Source organism: Atractosteus spatula, chromosome 6 (assembly GCF_055471065.1).
Source record: "Atractosteus spatula isolate fAtrSpa1 chromosome 6, fAtrSpa1.hap1, whole genome shotgun sequence".
NCBI lineage: Eukaryota > Metazoa > Chordata > Actinopteri > Semionotiformes > Lepisosteidae > Atractosteus > Atractosteus spatula.
In genome coordinates, this window is record NC_142711.1 from 1,122,215 (window position 1) to 1,144,261 (window position 22,047).

Sequence of the window (22,047 nt, forward strand, 5' to 3'; positions counted from 1 at the left end):
TTAGGCCAAATGAGGGCCCTAATGCATCTTCACCACAGTCCAACGTAATCAGTCCCTCCTTATTAAAATAGCTTTTTACAACTAAATGAATATTAAAAAAAACAGTTAATTAAAAATGAAGTGCTGGTGTCTTCATCAGGACACATACTGTACACTCTAGAAGACACTGGAAACTACAGTGGCAATGTGTGCAGAAGAAAGCAAGGATATCCCATGTTTACACTTTGACCCAATGTATTTAATTTCACATGAAATCCACAGGGCTAAGATTCAGAATACAGCACCCCTGCCTTATAATTGTTTCCAGAAATGCTTCAGATAATGATCGAGCTTAATGATAACTTACCTGACCCGAATACACTAGAAACTAAAGTTAAAATACAGTGGGCTCTCATACTACATAATGAAAACTCAATCATTTGATTTAAATTTTCTAATTTCTAATTTCATTGTCTATGGGGTAAATAACAGGCTTTTATGTTAACAAAATAATTAACAGCCATTAATATGGTGATACACCAAAGAAGTGGTCAATTTCCTTCTCTGTAGATGTAAATGATCAAACAGTAAAAGAACTTTGAGAAAAATGAGTCGTGACATAAAATCAAAAGGACTTCTGTAGAATTCAAATGTGAAGTAAATAAAAGAAAGACAAAAATAACAGGATAGCAAATGGCCATAGTCTTGACATGTTAAGACACACATCACATTATGGTGAGCTATAAAGTTATGAACCAGTGAGTACTGCATGGCATTTTTACGACTCATCCATCATAATGTATTTGTGCTGTGATTGTCATTTAATGTATTTTTCTTGAGAACTGGGACTACACTGCAGAGACAGTGGTTCAACACACTAACCACCCTGAAACATAAGGTAAATGGTCAACAGTCAGTACTGACAGTCCAAGACAAAACACCGTCATTGACCTTAGGTCACACTTACCTTGACTCTGGGTACTTTGTCAGTGTTGCCAGGCTGCTAGTGTACATATGGCCTCCCACATCGATGTGTACAGGTGCGTTGGACTTAGTAAGTTGCGCAGGTGTTGGAATACCCTGGTTGCTCAAAGGAGATGCAGGTGACCTAGTTATCATGGGCCTGGACATATTGGGTCTGTTATCCTATAACAGAAAGAAAAATGAGCCCTTTTTTAAATGTATTCATAAAAACAAACAAACAAAATCCAAATGATTCACCAGGGGATCAATGAGAGCCAAACCCATAAAAAAAAATCCATCTCAAATTGACAAAAGATGCACAAAAATGTCAGAGACTAAACTAGAACTCTTTACCAGTTTATTGGTCCAAGCAATCTGTGCTTCAATGTTAACAGCAAAGGCCAGACTCGAGCGCAGCACAAATTAACACAGCAAGTGGCCCAAGAGCACCTTCCAATCCGGGACACTCACTCAACAGACAAGAACCTCTACATTCCTGGACTGGTCGCAGGACAGCACCATGAATACCCAAACCCGTGTCACTCAAACTCACAGCTAGTTCTTTTCAACAATCCATCTCCATTTACAGCTAACAATGCAGTTACTCATGCTGCAACCATTGATAATGTGAGCAAACTTCCAGACATTTCCTGCAAAACAATTCCCATAAACCCCTATCCAGCATTGGCATTGAGAATGGGGGCATCCCAAGATGGAGCAGCATTGATAAACCAAGAATCCTCAGCTGGAGCTTTTCTACTGTTCTACAGCCGCCGGAAACACATCTCCTCCAGAGACGTGAAACACGGATACCGATCCTGACCTGGGATTTGACGCTGCAACGACAGCTTGCACAGCTCCACCATCCAGGGCTGCGTGTTTCTGCCGCTTTTCCCCACATACGAGACCGACCGCCCGCAATGCAGCAAATTCATGATACTGCCACAGCACTCTAGCAATGTACCTGCAATCTGAGACATGATATATGGAATCAAACCACTCAGAGCATTAACAGCACACATTTAAGTATGAGAGGATCATACTTAACCGATAAAAGAAAAAGTAACAAACCATGACAAGAACTTTTCAAAAAACATTAACACAAGTCCTTGGACCGGGGAGTCTCTATGCCCAGACATCATTTACTGGGAATTTTTTCTTTACCTCAGTGAAGCCTTCCCCCCCCCCCACACACACAGTTTAAACACTATTAAAATCCAGCAAAAAGCAAAAGTTGTTTCCATCAAAAAGCCTAAGAAACTCCAAGAACACCCAGACAGCTACAGAGCTCCTATCTGTTGGATTCAGACTCGGGGAGAAACTCCTTTATTACGCCTGTACCCCATCATCAATCACCAGATGCGGGAGTAACAGCCTGGCTTCTACCCAGCTGTCACTGTGCATATCAAATTAGATTTTAAAGTGCAAAGATGTGAGCAGCACTTGTATACTTATTCACAGCCTACGACACAGAATGGCATAGAGTAATTCTGAAAGTCCTCCAAAATTCCTAGCAAACAAGAACGTATCTCACCCTTAATAGATATGCTCTCAAGAATGGTGTCTCACCGATTTCTCCTAGCATGATTTCAACTTCAATCTTCCCCACCCCTCCACAGCTTCAAGAAAACACAGATAACATTTTTCTAGTGACCACAATTGAAAACCTTAAAATCCTGGATCAAATCCTAACCATGTCCCTCACTGCAATGAGCCCTTACTGCCAGAGCTGGAGACTCAGACTAAACATCTCGATAACCAGCGGCATCTCTTTCCAGCTTGCAAACATAAGTGAATTTCAAGCCACAGTACTCAGCACTGTATCCTGGGCCTCTCCCACACACACACACACAACAGAAACATAACAACTTCTGTAGACTAGCCAGCATGTAACAGGGAGCCACGCCCTGGACACCTATCTTGACAGCGACAGTCAGCAGCTCAATACTGTGACTGAGGTTGGTGCAGAAGTGTGACACAGCACTTGACAGCAGCACGTGACCCCCTGTCTGTCTGCACCCCCCACACCCCCATCTTACCTGTCCCTGACATTCACCATGTGCAACAGTGCCACTGCCTCCTTTGCTGGGCTAAATGTAATCAACATCTCTTCCCACTCCAGTTGGCCTCACCTGCCTCTCCAAGTACAGAGCGACGTCAAAGTCAGAAAGACCTCATTACTCACCTGTGCTATTTGCACACTAACTCTGAGGCAAGTCTTCCCCTCCAGCCAACTGGGCTGTATAACAGTGGGAAGAGCAGTGGGCCTCACAGTACATGGAAAACGCCTATCCAAAATCTTCCTAATCTGGACAGATCAGGATCCGCCCCAACAAATTCTGAATTGGACACTGTTGCTTCCTCCACCACCTACGCCATGAGGGCCGAACACCTAGTCCCTTCTGTGTCATCTGCTGCCTGAAAGATCTCTCTCAATCCTGGGTTAAGACTGTGCTTTGGGATAAACGACTCTGGTGTTTCGGTTTTCACTAAATAAGGAAAGGAGCAGTTTAAATCAAAGGAGAAGAGACTCATTAAAAATAGCTTAAAGAGAAAACAACAGTAATTGCAAATCAGTATATTGATAAGCAAATGGCAAAAGTAATCTTGATGATCACGACAGCCTGTATCTCCGAGATAATAACCTTGTAATGTATGCTAATTCTTGATGTGTAGCTTATAAATGCGTAGAGTGCTGGTGACAACTCAAACCTTGAGTGTTACCTGACATTTCTGTTTAACATGCTACAATATTGTATATTTCTTTTACGTTTTAACATTCAGGAAACAATCTGAAAGTACATTAGTAACTCCTTTTAGTAATATCTATACCTGGAATATTAACCATGGATAACTTGTATGATATGTGGGATATGTGGGTAGACTGAATTAAACATTTTTGCGCATTCCAGAAATAGAAAGAAATCCAGTGGCAGTTTACCCAACACTCTCTAATAATGAAGCAAAACACTCCTGCTTTTCAGGTCAGGTTGTCAACCTGCTTGGCTGGACAAAGCAGTGGCTGGTGCACCGATTCTGGAGGAGATCAGGACCTCCAGTCACGATGCGGGTCTGGACAGTCTGCAGATAGGGAGGTCTGAGTCTGAAACTGTAGACATACTCCTAGAAATAGGATTTGTGTTTGGGACGCATTTGAAACAACGATGAAAAACATCATATTACAAAGATTTTCACATTTTGTATAGTGAAAATATACACGCGTAGTGAGATTTTTAGATTGTATTACCCCACCTCAACGTAGCACTTATGCATTCTTAATGAAGAGTATTCATCTACTGAAAGGAACAACAGTGGAGCCCAAAGCACAGTTTTAAGTTACTCAGAGTTAAAGTGGACATTCAGTGGGCAAAGGATCTACAACAATCGCCACGCATTGCAACAATTCACTTAAAATGCAACCATCAAGAGGAAAAGTATGTCTGAATAAAGATGAATAGCAGCTTCACTACATAAAAAGTACCATTTGACTGGTCAGCTCTTCTAATCTTGAGATAAAAGACAACATTTTGAAATTGACAATGTTTCAGGCTGAAAGCTCCAGGGTCTGATTTTCTTTTGCTTAAACAACTCGAAAGGTTGTTCTCAGGCTATTAACGGAGCACTTCCGACACTCACACGAGGCGTAATACCCACTGACTGGAGACCTGTTCATGTGGAGCCTCAGTGGAAGGGTGATAGAATAGAAAGAATATGGATTTAAAGAAGGAGGATGTTAACTTGTGAGACTTCTCTGAACAACAATTCATACAGGCGATATGATACAGTATATTCAGATTTTTAAAAGACCTTTGATAAAGGTCCTCATGAACAATTAATTCAGCGACTGCAGGAGATAGGTACTCAGCATGTGTGTTTGACTTGAGAGCTGATTAATAACAGAAAACAGTGTTGAGAAGTGATACATCTTCAAACTGGAGTGATGTGATTAGCATTGTACTAAGGGATCTGAAATTAGACCACAGCTTATATCATTGAAAACTTGCATCGATGATTTAGATTCTAGTAGTAGCGAATTAATCACTAGGTTCGCAACTTATACCAAATTAGGATGTTTACCAAACACCAAAGAAGCACTCAATAAAATTCCTAAAGATTCAAAACACAATTCAAGACTAGGCCAACAACTGGCAGATGATTAATGAAGACAAGTGCATGCATGTAGCAAGAACGTACAGTAAAACCTTGATATTTGCGAGTTCTACATTTGTGACTTCACCTATTCACAAAAAACCTTAGGTGACCACTTTTCCCCAGACTTGCAGATCAAAGTCACCTCTTCACAGGCTTTGGTGCATTTGTGCATCTTCATCTCGTAGATCTAATTTGCCTGACCTGCATAGGTCTCTGCAGCAGAGGCACAGCCTGGTGAAAAGAGTTAGCAATGCATCATGGGTAATGCTGTAGTTGTGGAAACAGGAAAGTGTTAGAGTGTGCACTGTGCAGTCCTGTTATCAGAGAAATGTACTGTATATATGTGAATGTTGTGTTCTGAAATAAAAAGAAACGTTTAATAAAACCTCTTTGGTCCCCTAAAATATAACAGTGTCAGTTCTCGTGTGTCTCATGGAAAAGGACAGAAAAATAAATAATTTTAGAAGAAGAAGAAAAAATATTAGACAAACTGCAAGAGCAGGAAAGGGAGCTGGCCAAGTCTTGTCTGTTATTACTGTGCTGTAATAAACTGTATTACAGTACAGAAGTCCTGCATTTATAATAGTGATAAAAAAGATGTAGAAAATAAAGAATGTGCTCTGCTAAGAATGAAAAAACAAAAAAACACATGGCAAGCTATATTAACAGTGATCTAATATATTAGTGTGCAATAACTTGAATTATAGGGGGCAAACTTTTTAAAAGTTTTCAGCGTATTAAAAATAGTTATTACCAATAATTACTAGCATTATTTTTTTAAAAACATTAAGTTATAAAAATAGTATTACAATCCACAGAACATTACCCTATTTTGCCCAAAAGATATTAAGCCTCTATATTTGTGAATTCACCGTTCCAAAAGACATTAAGCCCCTATATTTTTTAATTCACCATTCCCAGAAACCTCAAGGTACTACAGTAAACCCTCATGGATACTGAGGTTTTACTGTAAATTATAAATACAAGATAGGAGACATTTAGCTTCATGAAGCTGCTTAAGAAAAAGATGGGTGTCTTTTGGTGGTAGCAAATCATTTGCATCTGTTTGATAATGGAGGAAACCAAAAAAAGGCAAACAACGTAGTTCAAAGAGTAGATTTTAAAATCAAGCAATGATGCACTAAGACCTCATTCAGAACATCGTGTGCAACTGTAGTCACCTTATTACAAAAAATACAGCTGCTCTGGAAACTGAGTGACCAGATACAGTACTTTGTTGATGTCAAAATAATGTCCTATGCTGGCATAGTAAAATAACTCAATCTTTTTATCCCTCAAAAGAAAAGACAGTAAGATGATCTGATTCTAGTTTTCAAAATCCTCAAAGGCACAGGCAATGTCAACCCCAATGGACCTCTTCAGATTCAGCAATGAAACATGATCCAGAAGACAAGTGGAAAAGGTTGTAATCCACACCTTTTTGGATCAAACAGTACAAATCCATTTGTCTCTTCTGCAGCCAAATACCCCGATCTTCAGTTTTATAAATAAGCTCTGCTGTCTAACAGTTGAGTGTTTAGTTAGAATGTTATACTATACATATATATGTTTATTTAAAATACTTTAATACACATTTTGCATTTAAGTGGATAATGAGACACAATGGAAGACATTCAAACCACATATCCAATAGAATAGTTGTTATAAAACTTCATTCATTCATCCATTTTCAGAGATCTCATCTTTACTGCAACAAGAGGCGCAAAGTAGGTACCTTTGCATGGGAAACAGAGTAAAAAAACATGAAAACTAAACAGGAAGAAAACAGGAGAGGCCATACACTCACAGTCAGGTTTTGAAGACACTCATCTAGAACACTTAAACTAAGAGCATATGAAATTCATCGACATTTTGCATTCCATTTACTTCATTAAATGTTGACCATAAGCATCACTCGATTCTACATTTACAACGCTAAAGTCCTTATGAGATTATGACGAGTAAATTAATACCTTGTCTTTAAACGTAACGGAAATCATACAGTTTAATTAAAGGCCTTAGAGTTTCAAGGTGTCGGCCTGTTTTGAGGGTTGTTTGTGGTATTAAATGGGAGCCACAGTCCCGATTTCTTAGACCCGTTATTAAATATCAATAACAAAGTGAATTCAGAAGTTTTGTGATGCCGTCATTTAATTTAGCACAAAATTGCAAACTTAGTAAAGTACTGTATAGTCTTATAAAGGCAAGAGATTGCATGAATTGTGACGTGATGCGGCCCTTTCTGCTCGCTGGTCACTGTAATGACTGATGTACTGTGATGTACGAGCGAGAAAGTACAGGCTGTGCAGCAGACATTTCACCGCAGAAATGTTCCAATGTGATCTGTGTGCAGAAATAAGTAAATAGTATTTGTTGGCCAAAGCATCTCAAAATCGAGAGCAATATTTCTATTGGATTAAAAGAGATGTATTCACAAGCCTGCCTGATTACAATGTCATAGGGAAGTTTGCTTGCCGTGTTTTGAATCTCAATAGATGGCGTGATGCATACCTGGAAATCCTGCGTATTTTGTGATCTAAATTGGAGGTTCCACACGTTACAATGTATATTTATTTTATTTTCATTGCGCTCATCGATGCTAATTCTTTCTAACCCAGAAACACAAAAATTGCACTGCAGTTCCCATTTAAACAATTTTTCATCAGCAGTTTGGTCCATACAGTATGTTAAAAATATAACAAAAAGGCAAACAGCTTACTATCATAGCTTGAAAGGAATGCCTAAAACAAGGTCATCTAGATGGTTTTGGGCATAAAAGCAGTGAGGTGCTATATGCTGTAAGGAACTGCTGTATGGTGGTGTGAGTCTAAAGCAATTTTGAGGGCTAATGAAACCTCCAAAGACTGAACTTAGTTGATGCAGCAGTTCCAAAGATGATGTCTCCACTTTCACGGGAACCTCTCTACTGCGATAGTTAAATTGTATTCTCACACAAGGAAGTGTGGAGTTAACTGACCAAGCAGTTTGTGCAGGGGATCATCATGCCGTACAAACAAATCCTATGTTGCCGTAGCGGATCTCTACAATGACATCACGTTTAAAGTCCAGATTTGGAACAAGAGCAGCGAGTGGTGAGGCCAGCCTTAGGGAGCTCTGCGTGTGTAAAGTGCCCCCCTAATTCGAATGGGGCATCAGTTTTTCTCAAGCTGTAGGCTGCAAAGGAACAGGCAGGTAAAGGTTTATTCCATGCTGAAGGAAAAAGAAAAGAGATACAACGTTTCAGCTGTGGAGCCTTCTTCAGGTGCTTTCACCATGGAGTAAACCTTTACCTGGTCCTTGGCATCCCCTCTTCCCTCCCTTCTTTACCTGATCTGCAGTGGGGCTGCACTTCAGTGCGTCTCCTCCTCAGATGTGAAGTGCTGGGCTCTCCTTCGGGAAGAAGAGTGCTATGTGAATACCCCGTGATATCAAACATTCGCTGCAAGCAGATGACGGCCCACTGTGGGAATAAAGAGGATCACTGCAACTGGGGGTCTGAAGCAGGCCGGGCTGTGATTAAACCCGACAGGGTTCAATGAAATCAGCACAGCGGTTCCCACGACAATGGTAGTTTGAAGATCACGTAAAAAATGTTTTGCCATGTACGGTAAATTACATTGTTACTACACTGACACCTACCGAGGTCAAAGTTCATTGGCTTGACAATTACTGAGGAAAGAAGCTAGTTTTATGGGGTACATTTTCACTAAGCAGGCGATGTTGATGGTCACACAGCCATTGTGGTCTATGCTGTCATCTCATTTTGCCACATGTTAAGTGTACTGACACCGGAGTGATAACCACAAAGACTGGAATTCCTTGGCGAAAACAGCAGTCTGTTGTATGGGGTGTGCATTGACAAGAGCAGGAAATGTTGGTCAGGCAGATATCTTGGCATAAACATAAGCCTAGTTTGCTGAATTTCATTTGCAATGTCACTAGAATGATACCTTTTGGACAAAGAACTGCAAACTCCAAACAATGGTGTTAAGACAGCGATAGGATAATGTTAAGAGGTGTATTCTGCCAAGTGTGGGCGTAAAAAGAGATGCTGCAATTCTGAAGCAGGTCAGGGTGTAATGAAGCCTGCTAGGTTGCAGGTCAACCAGCGCAGTTGTTCGCTAGACGACACTATTTTGAGTATTGCAAACAGAATGGCAAACCAGCAACCATGTTTTCACCATAGAACTGTGCTGTCATTAGAAAAATACTTACCAAGCTTGGAGGTAACTGCACACATTATCCTTGATTATGTGTTAGTGATATGCTCAGTGGAATGACACTTACAGTACCTTTTAGGTTTAGAGTTTAGAGTTAGTCAATTATAATACAGCAATACTAAGAACTGTGCTTTGCTGGGTGACCATCCTGGTTACGTACCTATTATCACATATATCCATCATGTACTGTAGGTACTATACCTATTTGCCTATAATTATTTCTCTCTATACCTTTGGAGTTAAGTGATGATGATGATGTTTCTGAGTGAGAGTAGTTTGATAAGCTGCGTTTCTCAAAAAAAATTACGACCCATTGCAGAAGTACAGTATAATTATTTAAGCTGTTTTTTTAATGAAGTGTTTCACATTTCAGTCCAATTGATGCAGCGGTTCAAAAGATGTCATCTTGGTTGACGCAGGAGCCCAGCTTTTGTCACTAATTTAAATGGCTTATCTGTTCCAGCACACCGGCAGGACGTCTTCAATCACGAGCAGTTCCGAAATTGAGCAGAAAAAAAAAATTGTCCTTACTTCCTGTACAGGGACCCACTAGGAAAAATTAGAATTCCTTCCAATCGCTATAGTCGTCTATCATTTCAGAAAGACTAATGACTTAAAAGTTTAGACTAAGCATTCTTATAAGAGGAACAGCAAGAATTAGCATAAAAGCACACCATGATGCAAGTCTAGCAGGAAACTGCTCACCAACATCCCATACTATAGTGTGCTTTAACGACAGCAGTTACATTTAACAACTTTTTGTGTATATGTGGTTGACTGCTAAATTCCAACTCAGCACTTGAACAACGCTGACGCACAGGGCCCACATTTATCACGGCAGATGCTCTTTACAGTATGCTTCCACCCTGAGCAGCTACCACAGAACTCTTATATGTGTGCTACATTCATCTTCTATATTCCACTAACCTAAATACGTCAAAAGCTTTTCTCAAATCTGTAAAATGTAAAAGAACAAAAACGAACAATGAGTTTCACAAACATCAGTAAGCAAACAGTTCCCTGAATCTTTCCCATACTTTAGTAGACCTATGATAGTTTATTTCATATACTACTTAAAGGACTACTGAGCACTACAGATAAACCATGATAAGGTATATAGATAAAAGTTTTTTTAATGGAATGGAATTTAAATTAAGGAATCTTAATGTCCTAGTGAGTCCTAATGAAAAATATTGTGTACAATTTTGGTCATCATGCAACAGAAAAGATATTGCTTCTCTGGAATCAATCCAGAGAAGACAGGCCAGATACATTCCCTGGTTTAAAAGGAATGTCCTACTCTGACTGACTCAAACCACTGTGACTCTCGGTCTTGAACAGACACAATTACAAGGCAGCCTGATTCAAGCATTCAAAATCCCCAAAGGCACTGACAAATTTAACCCAGTGGACTTTTTTAGAATCAACAGTGAAACACAAACCAGAGAACAAAAAATGAAACTGAAGTGCATTCAAAACTGAGAACATGAGGCACTTTAGTACACAAAGAGTTGTAGGAGTCTGAAACAAGGTCATTATACTGTAGCTGATACCCTGGCTTCTTTTAAGAAACAGTTAGGCAAGATCTTTAGATCAATTATCTACCAGCCAACAACTGAGCTATTGCTCAGTATTTAACAATTAGGAAATATAACAGTTACATTTCCTAATGTCCGATCAAGTTATACAGTCAGGATGCTCATATCAAGGAGTTCTGTTGTATTCCCCAAAGTGACAATTCAACACCCCCAAGAACACACTCCCTCTCTCTCTCTTTCATAATAAATGCAGAGATGCAACAGCATCCTAAGAGCTTTTGAAACACATCACGTAGAAAGCGGCAGAGAAGTACAGATTGGGAGAAGGCTAATTTATCCCTTCCAACACAGTGAGGACTGTCATCAACTGGAACGTGCATCATCCCACCCACATTTACTGTAACACTGTATTTGCATGTTAAGTTTCCTAATCGCTGTGGGGAAGACACAAAGTAGGGACCAAATGGTGCATTTTAAAAGTATTGGCTACATGTTCAAAAATACATGTATTGTAACAATAATCATGATTATAACCAGGAGAAACCTTTACACTGTTTTACTTGTAAGAATTGTAAAAATGAGAGGAGGCAACTAGGCCATCGAGCTCTGTCTGGGAGACACGCTGTGCAGCCACTGAACACCAGCAGCCCTGTGACAAGTCAGGGAGTGATGGGAGAAATCAGCTTCAACTTACCAACTGAATTATGGGAGTATTCAGGTTGAACAGACCTTATATCACCCCTAGTCTTTCAAAGAGTGCCGTGGGATGTTTATTAATCAAGCAGTCAGTTTAAAGTCTACCAGCAGTGAAACCAGAATTGGGATGATTAACTTCCCAAACCAATACGCTGTGATACATTTTAACAACGTGAATCAGCTAAAACAGTATAGGAGTGATACAGTATGGTTTCCGTTTATCTGTTTAGAATGTGATCATACACACGTGCACATGCGTTAAAACACAACAAATTATATTGGCTTTAATAACTTTTTTTGCACCTTTATTGCCTCCCAGTATATATATATATAATGTAGAAAGAAAGTAACCAATATATTATACAACTATTGTCTAAAAATCCTAGTCTAATGCCTTCAACCACTGTATATACACACATGCGCACACGCTCTTCGGCAGCTTGTCTATGCCAACACAGCCTGAAGCAAAGCAAGGACTCCCAGTGTCAAGCAAGCTTCTACAGCGTCAGTCAGGTCATGAGCCGAACCTCCCACACGAGTTCAAAAACTGTGACACTGAGCAAACCAAGGCCTCCGACTGAAGACACTGAAGTACAAGCAGATGCACGAAAGTCATGCCCAGATATGGTTTGAGCTACTGCAGTGGTATTTTATGCTCCCTTTCTGCCCAGTCAGGTGGCCTGGGTCTGGTGTGCAGGACTCCAGAGTGAAACAACTTGCAAACACAGCAGCAAGTTTTGATAAGTGATTATATCCCAAAAATAAAACATATATTTTACTTAAACAGTAAGTTATTTTCACCTCTGGACCTGTTAATATACCCCGGAAGTGGTGTAGTGCAGTTAAAATATTCATCCTCCAATTGCTGTAGCTCACAGATGGATTGATCCATTGCAAAATGTGCCTGCTCTCTCTTAATTTACATCACACCCACACAATATTGCAATAAAAATATTTGGTGCTGCACAGTAATTATACACAAGAAATTCGAAGTGAAAACCATATTTAAATTCAGCCCCATATATATACTAGAGTATGTGCAAAAAAATCACATACTGAAAGACCACAGATCAAGAATGACGGAAAAGCGAACAGAATTAAGTGCATGGCGTCAATCAATAAACGCTTTAAACAGATCACTGCCACAATGTGTTGTTAACCACTTTATCAACCTGCTGGAACTTGTCAAAAAGTTACCGTCATTGAATATTCCCAGTTACTGCACGTTTTACGAGACTGCAAAGTACAGAATGCAAACTCAGGAGGCAGAATAAAATGGACCTTGTTTCCAGTGAAATCAGAAGCATCGCTTTATGTAAAAAAAGTCTATACAACTTCTTCTGTAATGTCATTATATACTGTATACAAAAACCATTGCAATAACTTAAAAATGGGAATCGTTACTTTAAAAATATATATATATATATTTTACATGGTTGAGAAGGACTGGACTTAATATGCACGTAAGATAAATACAACCAGAACTTACTTTAGTTTAAAAGTAAAGTCCACAAGCTCCAAAGACGAGTTCTGTCAATGTAAAAGTGTAACAAAACTTGCCAAACTTTTTTTTTGCTGCCATTTCTGTGCTTCGGTGTTTTTTTTGTGCTTTCGTTACGCCGTACCACGAAAGAGACTGAATCGCTGTTACCTGCGCTGGCAGTACAATCGCTGGCGAGGGGGCGGCTACCTGCCCGTTCAACTCGGGCACAGCGCTGGGCGGCGGGTCTGCGCTCACGGCGATCAGGACCGGGGAGTCGCCGAGCTCCGCTGACCGCACGCAAAGCTTTTTAGGGGAAGACCGTCCAGTCCCTTCCGCGGGGTAGATCGGCCGCGGTCGTTTGCTGGGGTTCGGGGGTTTACTTTCGATGCAGTCTTCGACCTGGTGCATAAAGGGCACAACCAGTTGGAAGTGATGCTGGGCGACGTGGACCGTTTCCGGAGCGATGTGGCGAGGCGCTAACTTTGACCCGATGCCCGCTATGCTGTTCAGAGTTGCGACAGAGACGGCCCCGATGCAGTGGTTGGTGTAGGTCTTGGACAGCTTGGCAGCCCTGGACAGCATCTGCATTCGGGTGCCCAGCAAGTTTTTGCCGATCGCTTTGTTTTCGTACCAGGTCATGTCGCCCTCGCTGCAGTGATCCCTGGGTCTCTGAAAAAACGCCTTACACAGCGGATTCCTTTTGGAGATGTATTTTACAAAACTGGCGTACGGGCAGAACTCCGTGCCCGTTTCATACATGCGGGGTAGGTTGTCCTCGTCGGTGTCTGTCCTTTTTTTGCTCCAGGAAGCGGACCGGGACTTGTGGTACGGCCCCAGCGCCTTGAAGTAGATAAACTTTCTCCCATCTTCGTCGATCGCCAGCCCGAAGGAGTCCTCCTCCAGCTCCCGCTGGTTCTCCCTCCCCCTTGTGCAGAAATACATGCAGGTCTCGAACCAGACTTTGTTGAGCAAGCCGAAAGGCGTGTTTGTGTTGAACACGCTGGAAGTGTACAGTTTTCTCAGGTCGGCCCGGGTGATGGCTTGTTTCTGCACGACGGGACCTGCACCTTGTTCCTCCAACTTTCTGATCACAGCTGCCAGCGTAAGGTTGGCACTGCGCAGCTCCGGGTCCTTGGTCAGATCTAAAGTGCGACAGTAAGGCGGCTCATTCAGGTACCTGTTCAGCGAGCTCCTAATGCTGATGAGAGAGGACTTGCTGTACAGCTGCCCACTTTTTGAGCGCGCCTCTGCATAGAAAGACCTGAGCACCTTGCACAGCGCCTCCTTGTCCATGGTCTCAAAGTCGGGACTTTGGGATTTCTCGCTCAGGTATTCCCGGAATATCCTGACCGCATACCTGGTGGCTAAGCGAGTGTTTTCGCTCAGCCTGGACCGGTCCGAGCGCTGCAAGTCCCCCTCCAGGTCCGAGTCCAGCACGGCGATGTGAAAGGGATCTGCCTCCGAGTCCAGCTCGCTGCCCTGGTCCGTACTCCGCATAAGGACCGTTTCCCTTTCCACCGCGGAGCAACTCTCGCTCTCCGCCTCCCACTCCAGGCTGATATCCTGGTCATACTCATCCTCCTCCTCCCCCGTTATCTGTATTTCTTGAATCTCATCCTCCTCCTCGTCGCTCCTCTCCAGGTAGCACATCTGCTCATTTTCAGCCCCCTCTGTGTCGGTATAGCAATCTCCGCTGCCAGGCATTCTCGCCATATTGCAGTCTCTCTGTCAGTCCTCGGGCAGGGCGCATGCGCTATATTGGACCGCAGCGCTAAGAGCCTTTGTATTTAGTGACCTTCAGCTACAGGCAGACAGCCTCTTAAAGGTGCAGGGACCGCTCGCTCCTGAAAGAAGTGGGTTTTTTCAAAAACTGACTTCAGAGGTGGGCTTCAGTAACAATATTGCATCCCATAATGTCACTGGAAAGTTGGGGGTTGGGAGTGAACAATGAACATGTCACATAAGCTTTAATGACAAATGCATTGATAGGCTCGGTTAAAATGCACCCAGTCTCATTTATTAATAATTTAATGTTAAATGTTAATGTATTAAGTAGTTGCCTTAAAATTATGCGTACAGAAAAAAAACACCTTTCATTATTCTAAATTGACACATTAACTTCAATTGTCTTAAATTAGCCTGACAGGGGTCTAACAGAACACAACCTTAAGCCTATGTGATTTCATCTAATAATTGTAATCTACGCAGTTTGCAATAACCTTTATTCCACGATCTTGGCAAAACGCTGCGTGAAAGTGTAAATAAAAGTTTAACAATGAGATCTTGTTCGAGAGATTACTTCTTTGTTTACCTGGAAGTACTACTAAGTTTTACAAAGTACCTCTCTAAGTAATCAAAAAAGGTCGAATGTTTATTAAACGATAATAATAATTATGTAACACGGTTTCAAGTTTTAGCTAAATTCAACGTGACGCCACACGACGCACCTGCTGAAAAAGTAGCGCTCTCTTGAATTTAATAGGAAATACAGTGAAAGTCGCATAAGTCCTAAAGCTCTCCGACTTTTGTTACATACTCCCCCTCATGAACACTTGACAAACACATCCAGACATTATAAGGACGTAGTACACGTCATATGATTCCGCAAATGCTAAATGCTCTTGAGCTACGTGCCATGTTAACAAGTCTTTTGCAAGTATCGGAAGCACTAGTCTCCTGGAGAGGTGCCCAAGTTCAACATTAACTGTGACCACACAACATTCGGATGTACTGGCATTGCAACGAGAGACCAGCTGTACAGGATATGACCCACACCACCATACCGGCAACTGATCATTAGATCCAGTTTTCATTTTCGGTTTGGTCAAATATAAATAATCTTTCAAACTTCTTACTTAAAGTAGCTGTCAACGTGTGTATCTGGCATACCGAAACAAAGCAGATTTCTTTTTTACATAACATAAGGACATTCTAAATATTTTTTTTCCTGTTGTTATAAATCAATACCACTTTAGGGACAGGCTCCAGTGATTGTAGGTCTAAAGTAAGACAAAATTATGCATTGCATTTCCAGTGTTGTTTGTTCACATTTCTCAGAAATGCTTTCAGGTCTAGGGAAATATTTTTTCCCCAATTAATACCTACAGGACTGTACAGTTCTGCAGTTAGCAGTGAAAATCATGTTCCATAAAAAAGCAAAATCATCTGGTCTCCAGTTGAGCTAGAAAACTCCTACAGATAGCTCAACAGGAAACATTATGAAGACCTGGTAAATATGAAACCTTTGAAGCGCAACTTCCCTATTACAAAATAAAAAAATGTAGACATTGATTGTGTTATCAGTAATACAGCAGGCAGCAAAAAGGCACAGTGGTCAGCATTGTTGCTTCACAGTACTGGGGCCCTGGGCTCAGTCCCTGGGGCTCTATCTGGGTGGAGATTGTGTGTTTTCTCTGTGTTTGTGTGGATTTCCCCCTGCAGTCCAAAGACATACTGGTACTGTAGGCGTATTGGCTTCTGGGAACACTGGCCCTAGTGTGAGTGTGTGCGTGTCAGGTGAGAGACTGGCGTCCCATCCAGGGTGTACCTTGCCTTGCTCCCATCGCTCCCCAGAAGAGTCTCCAGCTCCCCTGTGACTCTGAATTGAATGAAGAGGTCAGAAAATAGATGGATTACTTAATCTATACCCTATAAGACACATAACAGATGCTTAACCAAAAAGTGTCATGTTTTCAACATCTTGCAGTGAGTCAATACAGAGTTCTGCTCACTGTGTTTGGTGGAGAAGGGTATTTCTGTGGAGCTTAATTTCAAGGACAGTGGAGATCTAGGTAAAAATGCTAGTCTCTCTTATTTAAATTTGTCAAGCAGCCTCAAATAAAGAATAATTCCTTGGATTTATAAAAGTATTTTAAATCCAAAGGCTCTTGCGAGTGCTTTACAAATAGGGGGTGGATTACTTTTTCCCACCACTGAAGCCAGTCATGGAGGAGCCGGAGCTATCCCAGCAGGGTTCCGGCGCAGGGCAGGATACGCCCTGGATGGGATGCCAGTCCATCACAGGGCACACAAACACAGATACACACATGTTCATACTGTGGTATATGGTATCATTCATACTTTTAGTTTCCTGAAAACTATTCCAGTTTTCCCAGAAGTCACTTAACATACCAGTAGGTCTTTGGACTGTGGCAGGAACCCCACACAAACACGACAAGAACAGACAAACTCCACGCAGATAACAGCCCAGGCCCTGGAATTGAACCCAGGGTTCCAGTGCTGCAAGGCAGCAATGCTGTCCACTTCACCACGGTGCCACCCCCTGCCAATGTCATTTGATTATATCTCATAAAAGTCTGCTTTGAAACTGAATGGTTTACAGGATATTTTTGACCTTTCTCCAAAGAATATGTCTAGTAAGTGGTGTTCACAGAAGATCACAATATTAAAAGTTGAGCACGATACCTCTGCAATGTTTAACAATGGCGTACAGTATTACCATTTAATGTGAACATGTTTTTGTTTGTCAGGCAGAGGTGTGGTCAATTTAAATAACGACTGAAGTCATAGCAGACGCATACTAGACTTCATCAAAGTGCACTCAAGCACCCTCTGAGAGCTCTGCCTGAGACTGGCTGCGCTTGTTCACCACAGTGTGAGCTCTGCAATATTATAAAAAACACACCTCAAGAGCACTTTTCCAGAATACTTGTAAATGATGCATCAAAAAATGTAATGCTTGGCTGAAATGTACAAATAGCATCTGCCTAACAAAAGTAAATTATACAGGTTATTAACATATTTTATGTATTGTTCAAAATACTCTAGAAAATCCATTTTATTTACTGTATACTGGTATTTGTGGCCGTACTTTCATTTTAGTAGGAACTGTAATCGTATGATAATACTACATGTAAAGATTTATAATAAACATGATACAGTACCTTGTTGGAATATTCATGTTTTTTTCAATAATATCTTTATCTTTAAATAAATATGGGTTTATCAGAATATCAGTTAATATCTCATATAAATTATATTTATTGTGAGTTCACAGAAAAAGAATACAGTACGTCCTCATAAATAATATTTAAAACTATTGACAGCTCCTTAGTCTTCTGACCAAATCAGACATACTGTATGTTTAGGGCTGTAGGATATATTAACCCCTGGTGCTGTACCATTGACTTGCAAATAAGAGTAAACAACACAGTTTACCAAAATTGTTGTGTGCAATATAAGTGGTCTGTGCACGTTTTACCAAATCATATTTTCTTTAAAATATATTAGAAACTCATCAAAAGATTTATATGGCATTGTATGAATTTCATTTTAGTATCATAAATCTAAGTGTTCTGCCTTCAACCAACAAAGCGCAGAATATGTCCCTTGGGTATGTGTGACCTCAATTGAACAATACATTCCTCCACTGGCTATCTTTATCATTGCACACAAATGCCTCCCAGACTCACGTTCTTTAGGTCTCTGAGCTTAATGACTTTCATCTTAAAGGATATTGCATTTAAAATTGAAAATTTTTAAAAGATTAACTTAAAATAACATCCACCCAGATTCAGTATGCTTATGGAGGTGAATATCTTGTGACAAATTTTTATGTGTAACATTCTTGTATAGCCTGAAGAGAAGGCAAGAAGCTCATAACACAAACAGTATGAGTTAAACCTTTGGCATAAAAAGTAATGAGGGATTCATTTAAAAAATACAGACTGTTTAAACTGTAGATTAGAACCTAATTGCCACAGACTCCTTCTTGGGGTTCATCTTTGGAAGGTGTGCTTATTAAGAACAAAGTATTTTGTAGTCACACCTAATGTGTACTACTCACTGTGATTATCTACAGTATTGTGTGTGCATAGGAAAATACTAATTTTTAAAAACTGGAATAACATTTCTGAATTCATGGATTGTGCTCAGATACTGGTATGTACGCCCAATCAATGTCATTCTCTGGAACACAGGGAGATGAGGATCTCATGCGCATGAGGTTGTTTGCAAGTGACCTTTCATACATCATTGTGTCACACATCATTAAGTGCGCACAAAAGTAAAAACACCTGTGTTTTGGGCAAGTTTTAACCTGGCCATAGCTCAGTGATTTTTAGTTCTGCGTGTTTACGAAGAAAAGGCATTCCAACATAAATAAACTTTGACAGAAGACTGACCATCTGAAGAGTACTGATGAACCAACACAGAATGGCCACGTGAGGCAGGGAGGTCTGGAGAGACTGGTAATACCACACAGGCAGAGATGTTGTAGAGGGTCTGGTATTGCACAGATATTCTGCATAGAGACAATTAACTGCTCTGAACCGGCTTTATAGTCCACCTCTCTCACTCTTGGTATTATGATAAACATCTTTGAAAGATGCACAGTAGAACAGATCTACCTTTCTGGTATTCTCTAGTGTTTGTTCATCCAGGTCAGTATGTTCTTAATGCAAAACTGGAACTGAGATGCTTGATGCACATTCAGCACTCAACTGACTAACCTGAGTGGTCTTAATTGCACAGAGAAAACCAGGCATGTTGTTGTAAAATGCCAATGATAATGATGGTTGACAGTAAAACTGACAGTTAAATGGTAATGAATTTGTGTCTTTCTTTAATATCAGACAAAAAATGTGTTTTTTGCATTTAAAAGTAGAATGCCTATGTATTCTCTCACAGTGACATTAGTTATACTGCAAGCAGAGTTAAACCAATGATTGCAAAACATTCAAAGAACATCCCTTAATATTTTAAAATATCATGCACTCTCTTGACTAAACACAAAGAACTCCATATACAGTACATTTATTATGTACTATGTGTTATGTGCCCACAACACCGAATATAAGACAGTTTTACTTCGGGAGTAAAACTGTTGTATCGGGAGTTACATACCAAAATTGACATTAAAATTTATGATATAGAAATAGTACCATTAAAGTCTGTAGGGAACAATACCCCAAACGTCCAATAGCAATTTTAGTTTCATAAAATGCTTTATATCATTAAATAAATATTACATATGATGAAAAGAAAAGTTACAAATGAGGCCACCTGGTCCAAATAGCCCATTTGGTAATTATAAGAAAGTAGTTAAATTAAGATCCAAAAATCTCATTGAAAGAAGCCAGGGTATTGGCTGGGTAGCTTGTTCCAGACCCCCACAACCCTTTGGGTAAAGAAGGGCCTCCTGTTCTTGGTTTTAAAAACATTTTAATTTGTGGTTTGTATTTCATCATTTATTTATAATTTGCTTTTATTATTCTCATGAAAATTCCTGCACTTGTCTGCATTTAATATCATCTGCCAGGTGTTTAACCTGTCCTGAATTTTATCTGTCTTTGAATTTTATCTTACTTCTGATCTGACCCAGATGTTTTTTAATTCAATTTGCTTCTTCTACAGTCTTTGCTAATCCTCCTAATTTGGTATCATCTTCAAACTTGACTACTTTAATCACTGTACTGGAATCTTGTTTATTAATAAAAATTAAAAAGAGCAGTGTACCTAGTACAGATCCATGTTGTATTCCACTAATTGAATGCCTACTGCCTGCAATTTGACAATTAATTGTTTGAGTAACTTATTCAGACGCCCTCTTCAAATGTAAATACGGTAAATCATATGCCCTGGTTGACTGTTGTTGCTTTTCTTGTTCAAAGAGCTCTAACAGGTTGGTTAGGAAAGACTTAACTTTCCTAAATCAAGTTGACTATTTCATGTTATTTATTTATGTGCTTTGCATATTATTTGCACATGCTCAAAACTGTATAAATATTGATATAATATGACTGAAAAAACTAACTTTAATTTTAAAATGCATGTCTAGTCTCATGTATCTGCATTGCACGCGGAGTTCACAGATGCATTAACCTCTTCAACAGAGCTTTGAGACACCAAGAATCATTAATTGCATTGAGTACGTTTTGACATTGGAAGTAAATTGGAGTTGCATCTGGTACACATTGCAGTACAGCTTATCTTTGGTGTTCTGAGGAAGTTCCCAGATGTTGAGGCTAATTTCCTCAAGCCACAATAATAAGCTCTGTATTTTGCACCATTAACTCAGCTGGCAAGCCAGGATGACAAGCTGCCAAAATCTGGAGCTTCTCAGTTGATTTCTTCTTAACAACCATCCCTATACACTCAAGCAAGAGGCTGAGCTGCTTTGTGTGTATTTATGTTATACAGTACTAAAACAGAAGGAAGTGTTCATCCTTCCATTATTAGTAACCTTTTGAATTTTACTCACAGATTGTCAAATAACTATAAAACTATAATCAATGAGCTTTGTTTTCAGTCTTTTATTTGTTTCGCTTTATTTTCAGATACAAAGTAAGCATAAACTGTCCTCGATATTACTGGCCGTAAATATCCATTAATGGCTAACAAAAGCACACATGGGATATATTTATAAGAACACAAAAATGCATTAATCTAAGAATGCGCTTTCCTTAAATACTTATGTAGAAAGTTTCTAGCCAGCAAGAGAATATTGCAGCCAGGAATTTTGTTAATGATTTCTCTCAACACTTTGCATCTGGTGTTTCTTTTACAGATGTGGGAAACATCAGGATTTGATTTAGGTTGTGTTTTCACAAAGTAACCCTCCTTTCTGAAGAACTGTGTTTAAGTATGGCATTCTGTTTTTATATCTTAAACTGACACTGCACAACCTCCCAGCACCCCGCAATGGAGAAATTCCATCTCATTTGCTTTTGGTGCTATACATCTCTCACAAAACTATTGTTCTATTATTGTATTCAGAGCACCATCAAAGAGAAAAACAGCGGTGAGTAAAAAAAGAAGTATCAGTACTGAGGTTTGTGGCTCACTGGGCCAGAGGTTTCTATAGCATTAAGCAGAGAGAGCATATGCCCCTGACAAGTGCGATCCTGATTTTGGTGGGTTACACTCATTTACAAAGCGTGTCGGACTGCAGCAATAAAAGGTGAAGCACCTTGCTTAAGGAGAAAACAGCCATTCCTGTAGTTGACTTTGAGGATCATATTTTAAGCCAGAGCAAATCTTAAGATAAATGACGAAA

At 40.1% G+C, this 22,047-nt stretch overlaps 1 protein-coding gene across 1 annotated transcript in view; it reads right to left on the reverse strand.

Moving 5' to 3' along the window:
- The window catches only part of LOC148831672 (uncharacterized), a 29,057-nt gene extending 14,275 nt beyond the window's left edge, over positions 1-14,782 (reverse strand). Inside the window, exons 1-2 of the mRNA XM_088918742.1 lie at positions 13,200-14,782; positions 947-1,125 (exon numbers count right to left, since the gene is read on the reverse strand). Of these exons, the coding sequence (XP_088774868.1) occupies positions 947-1,125; positions 13,200-14,744 (1,724 nt within the window). The 5' untranslated portion in view covers positions 14,745-14,782. The remainder of the gene's footprint in view (positions 1-946; positions 1,126-13,199) is intronic.
- Between the last annotated feature and the right edge of the window lie 7,265 nt (positions 14,783-22,047).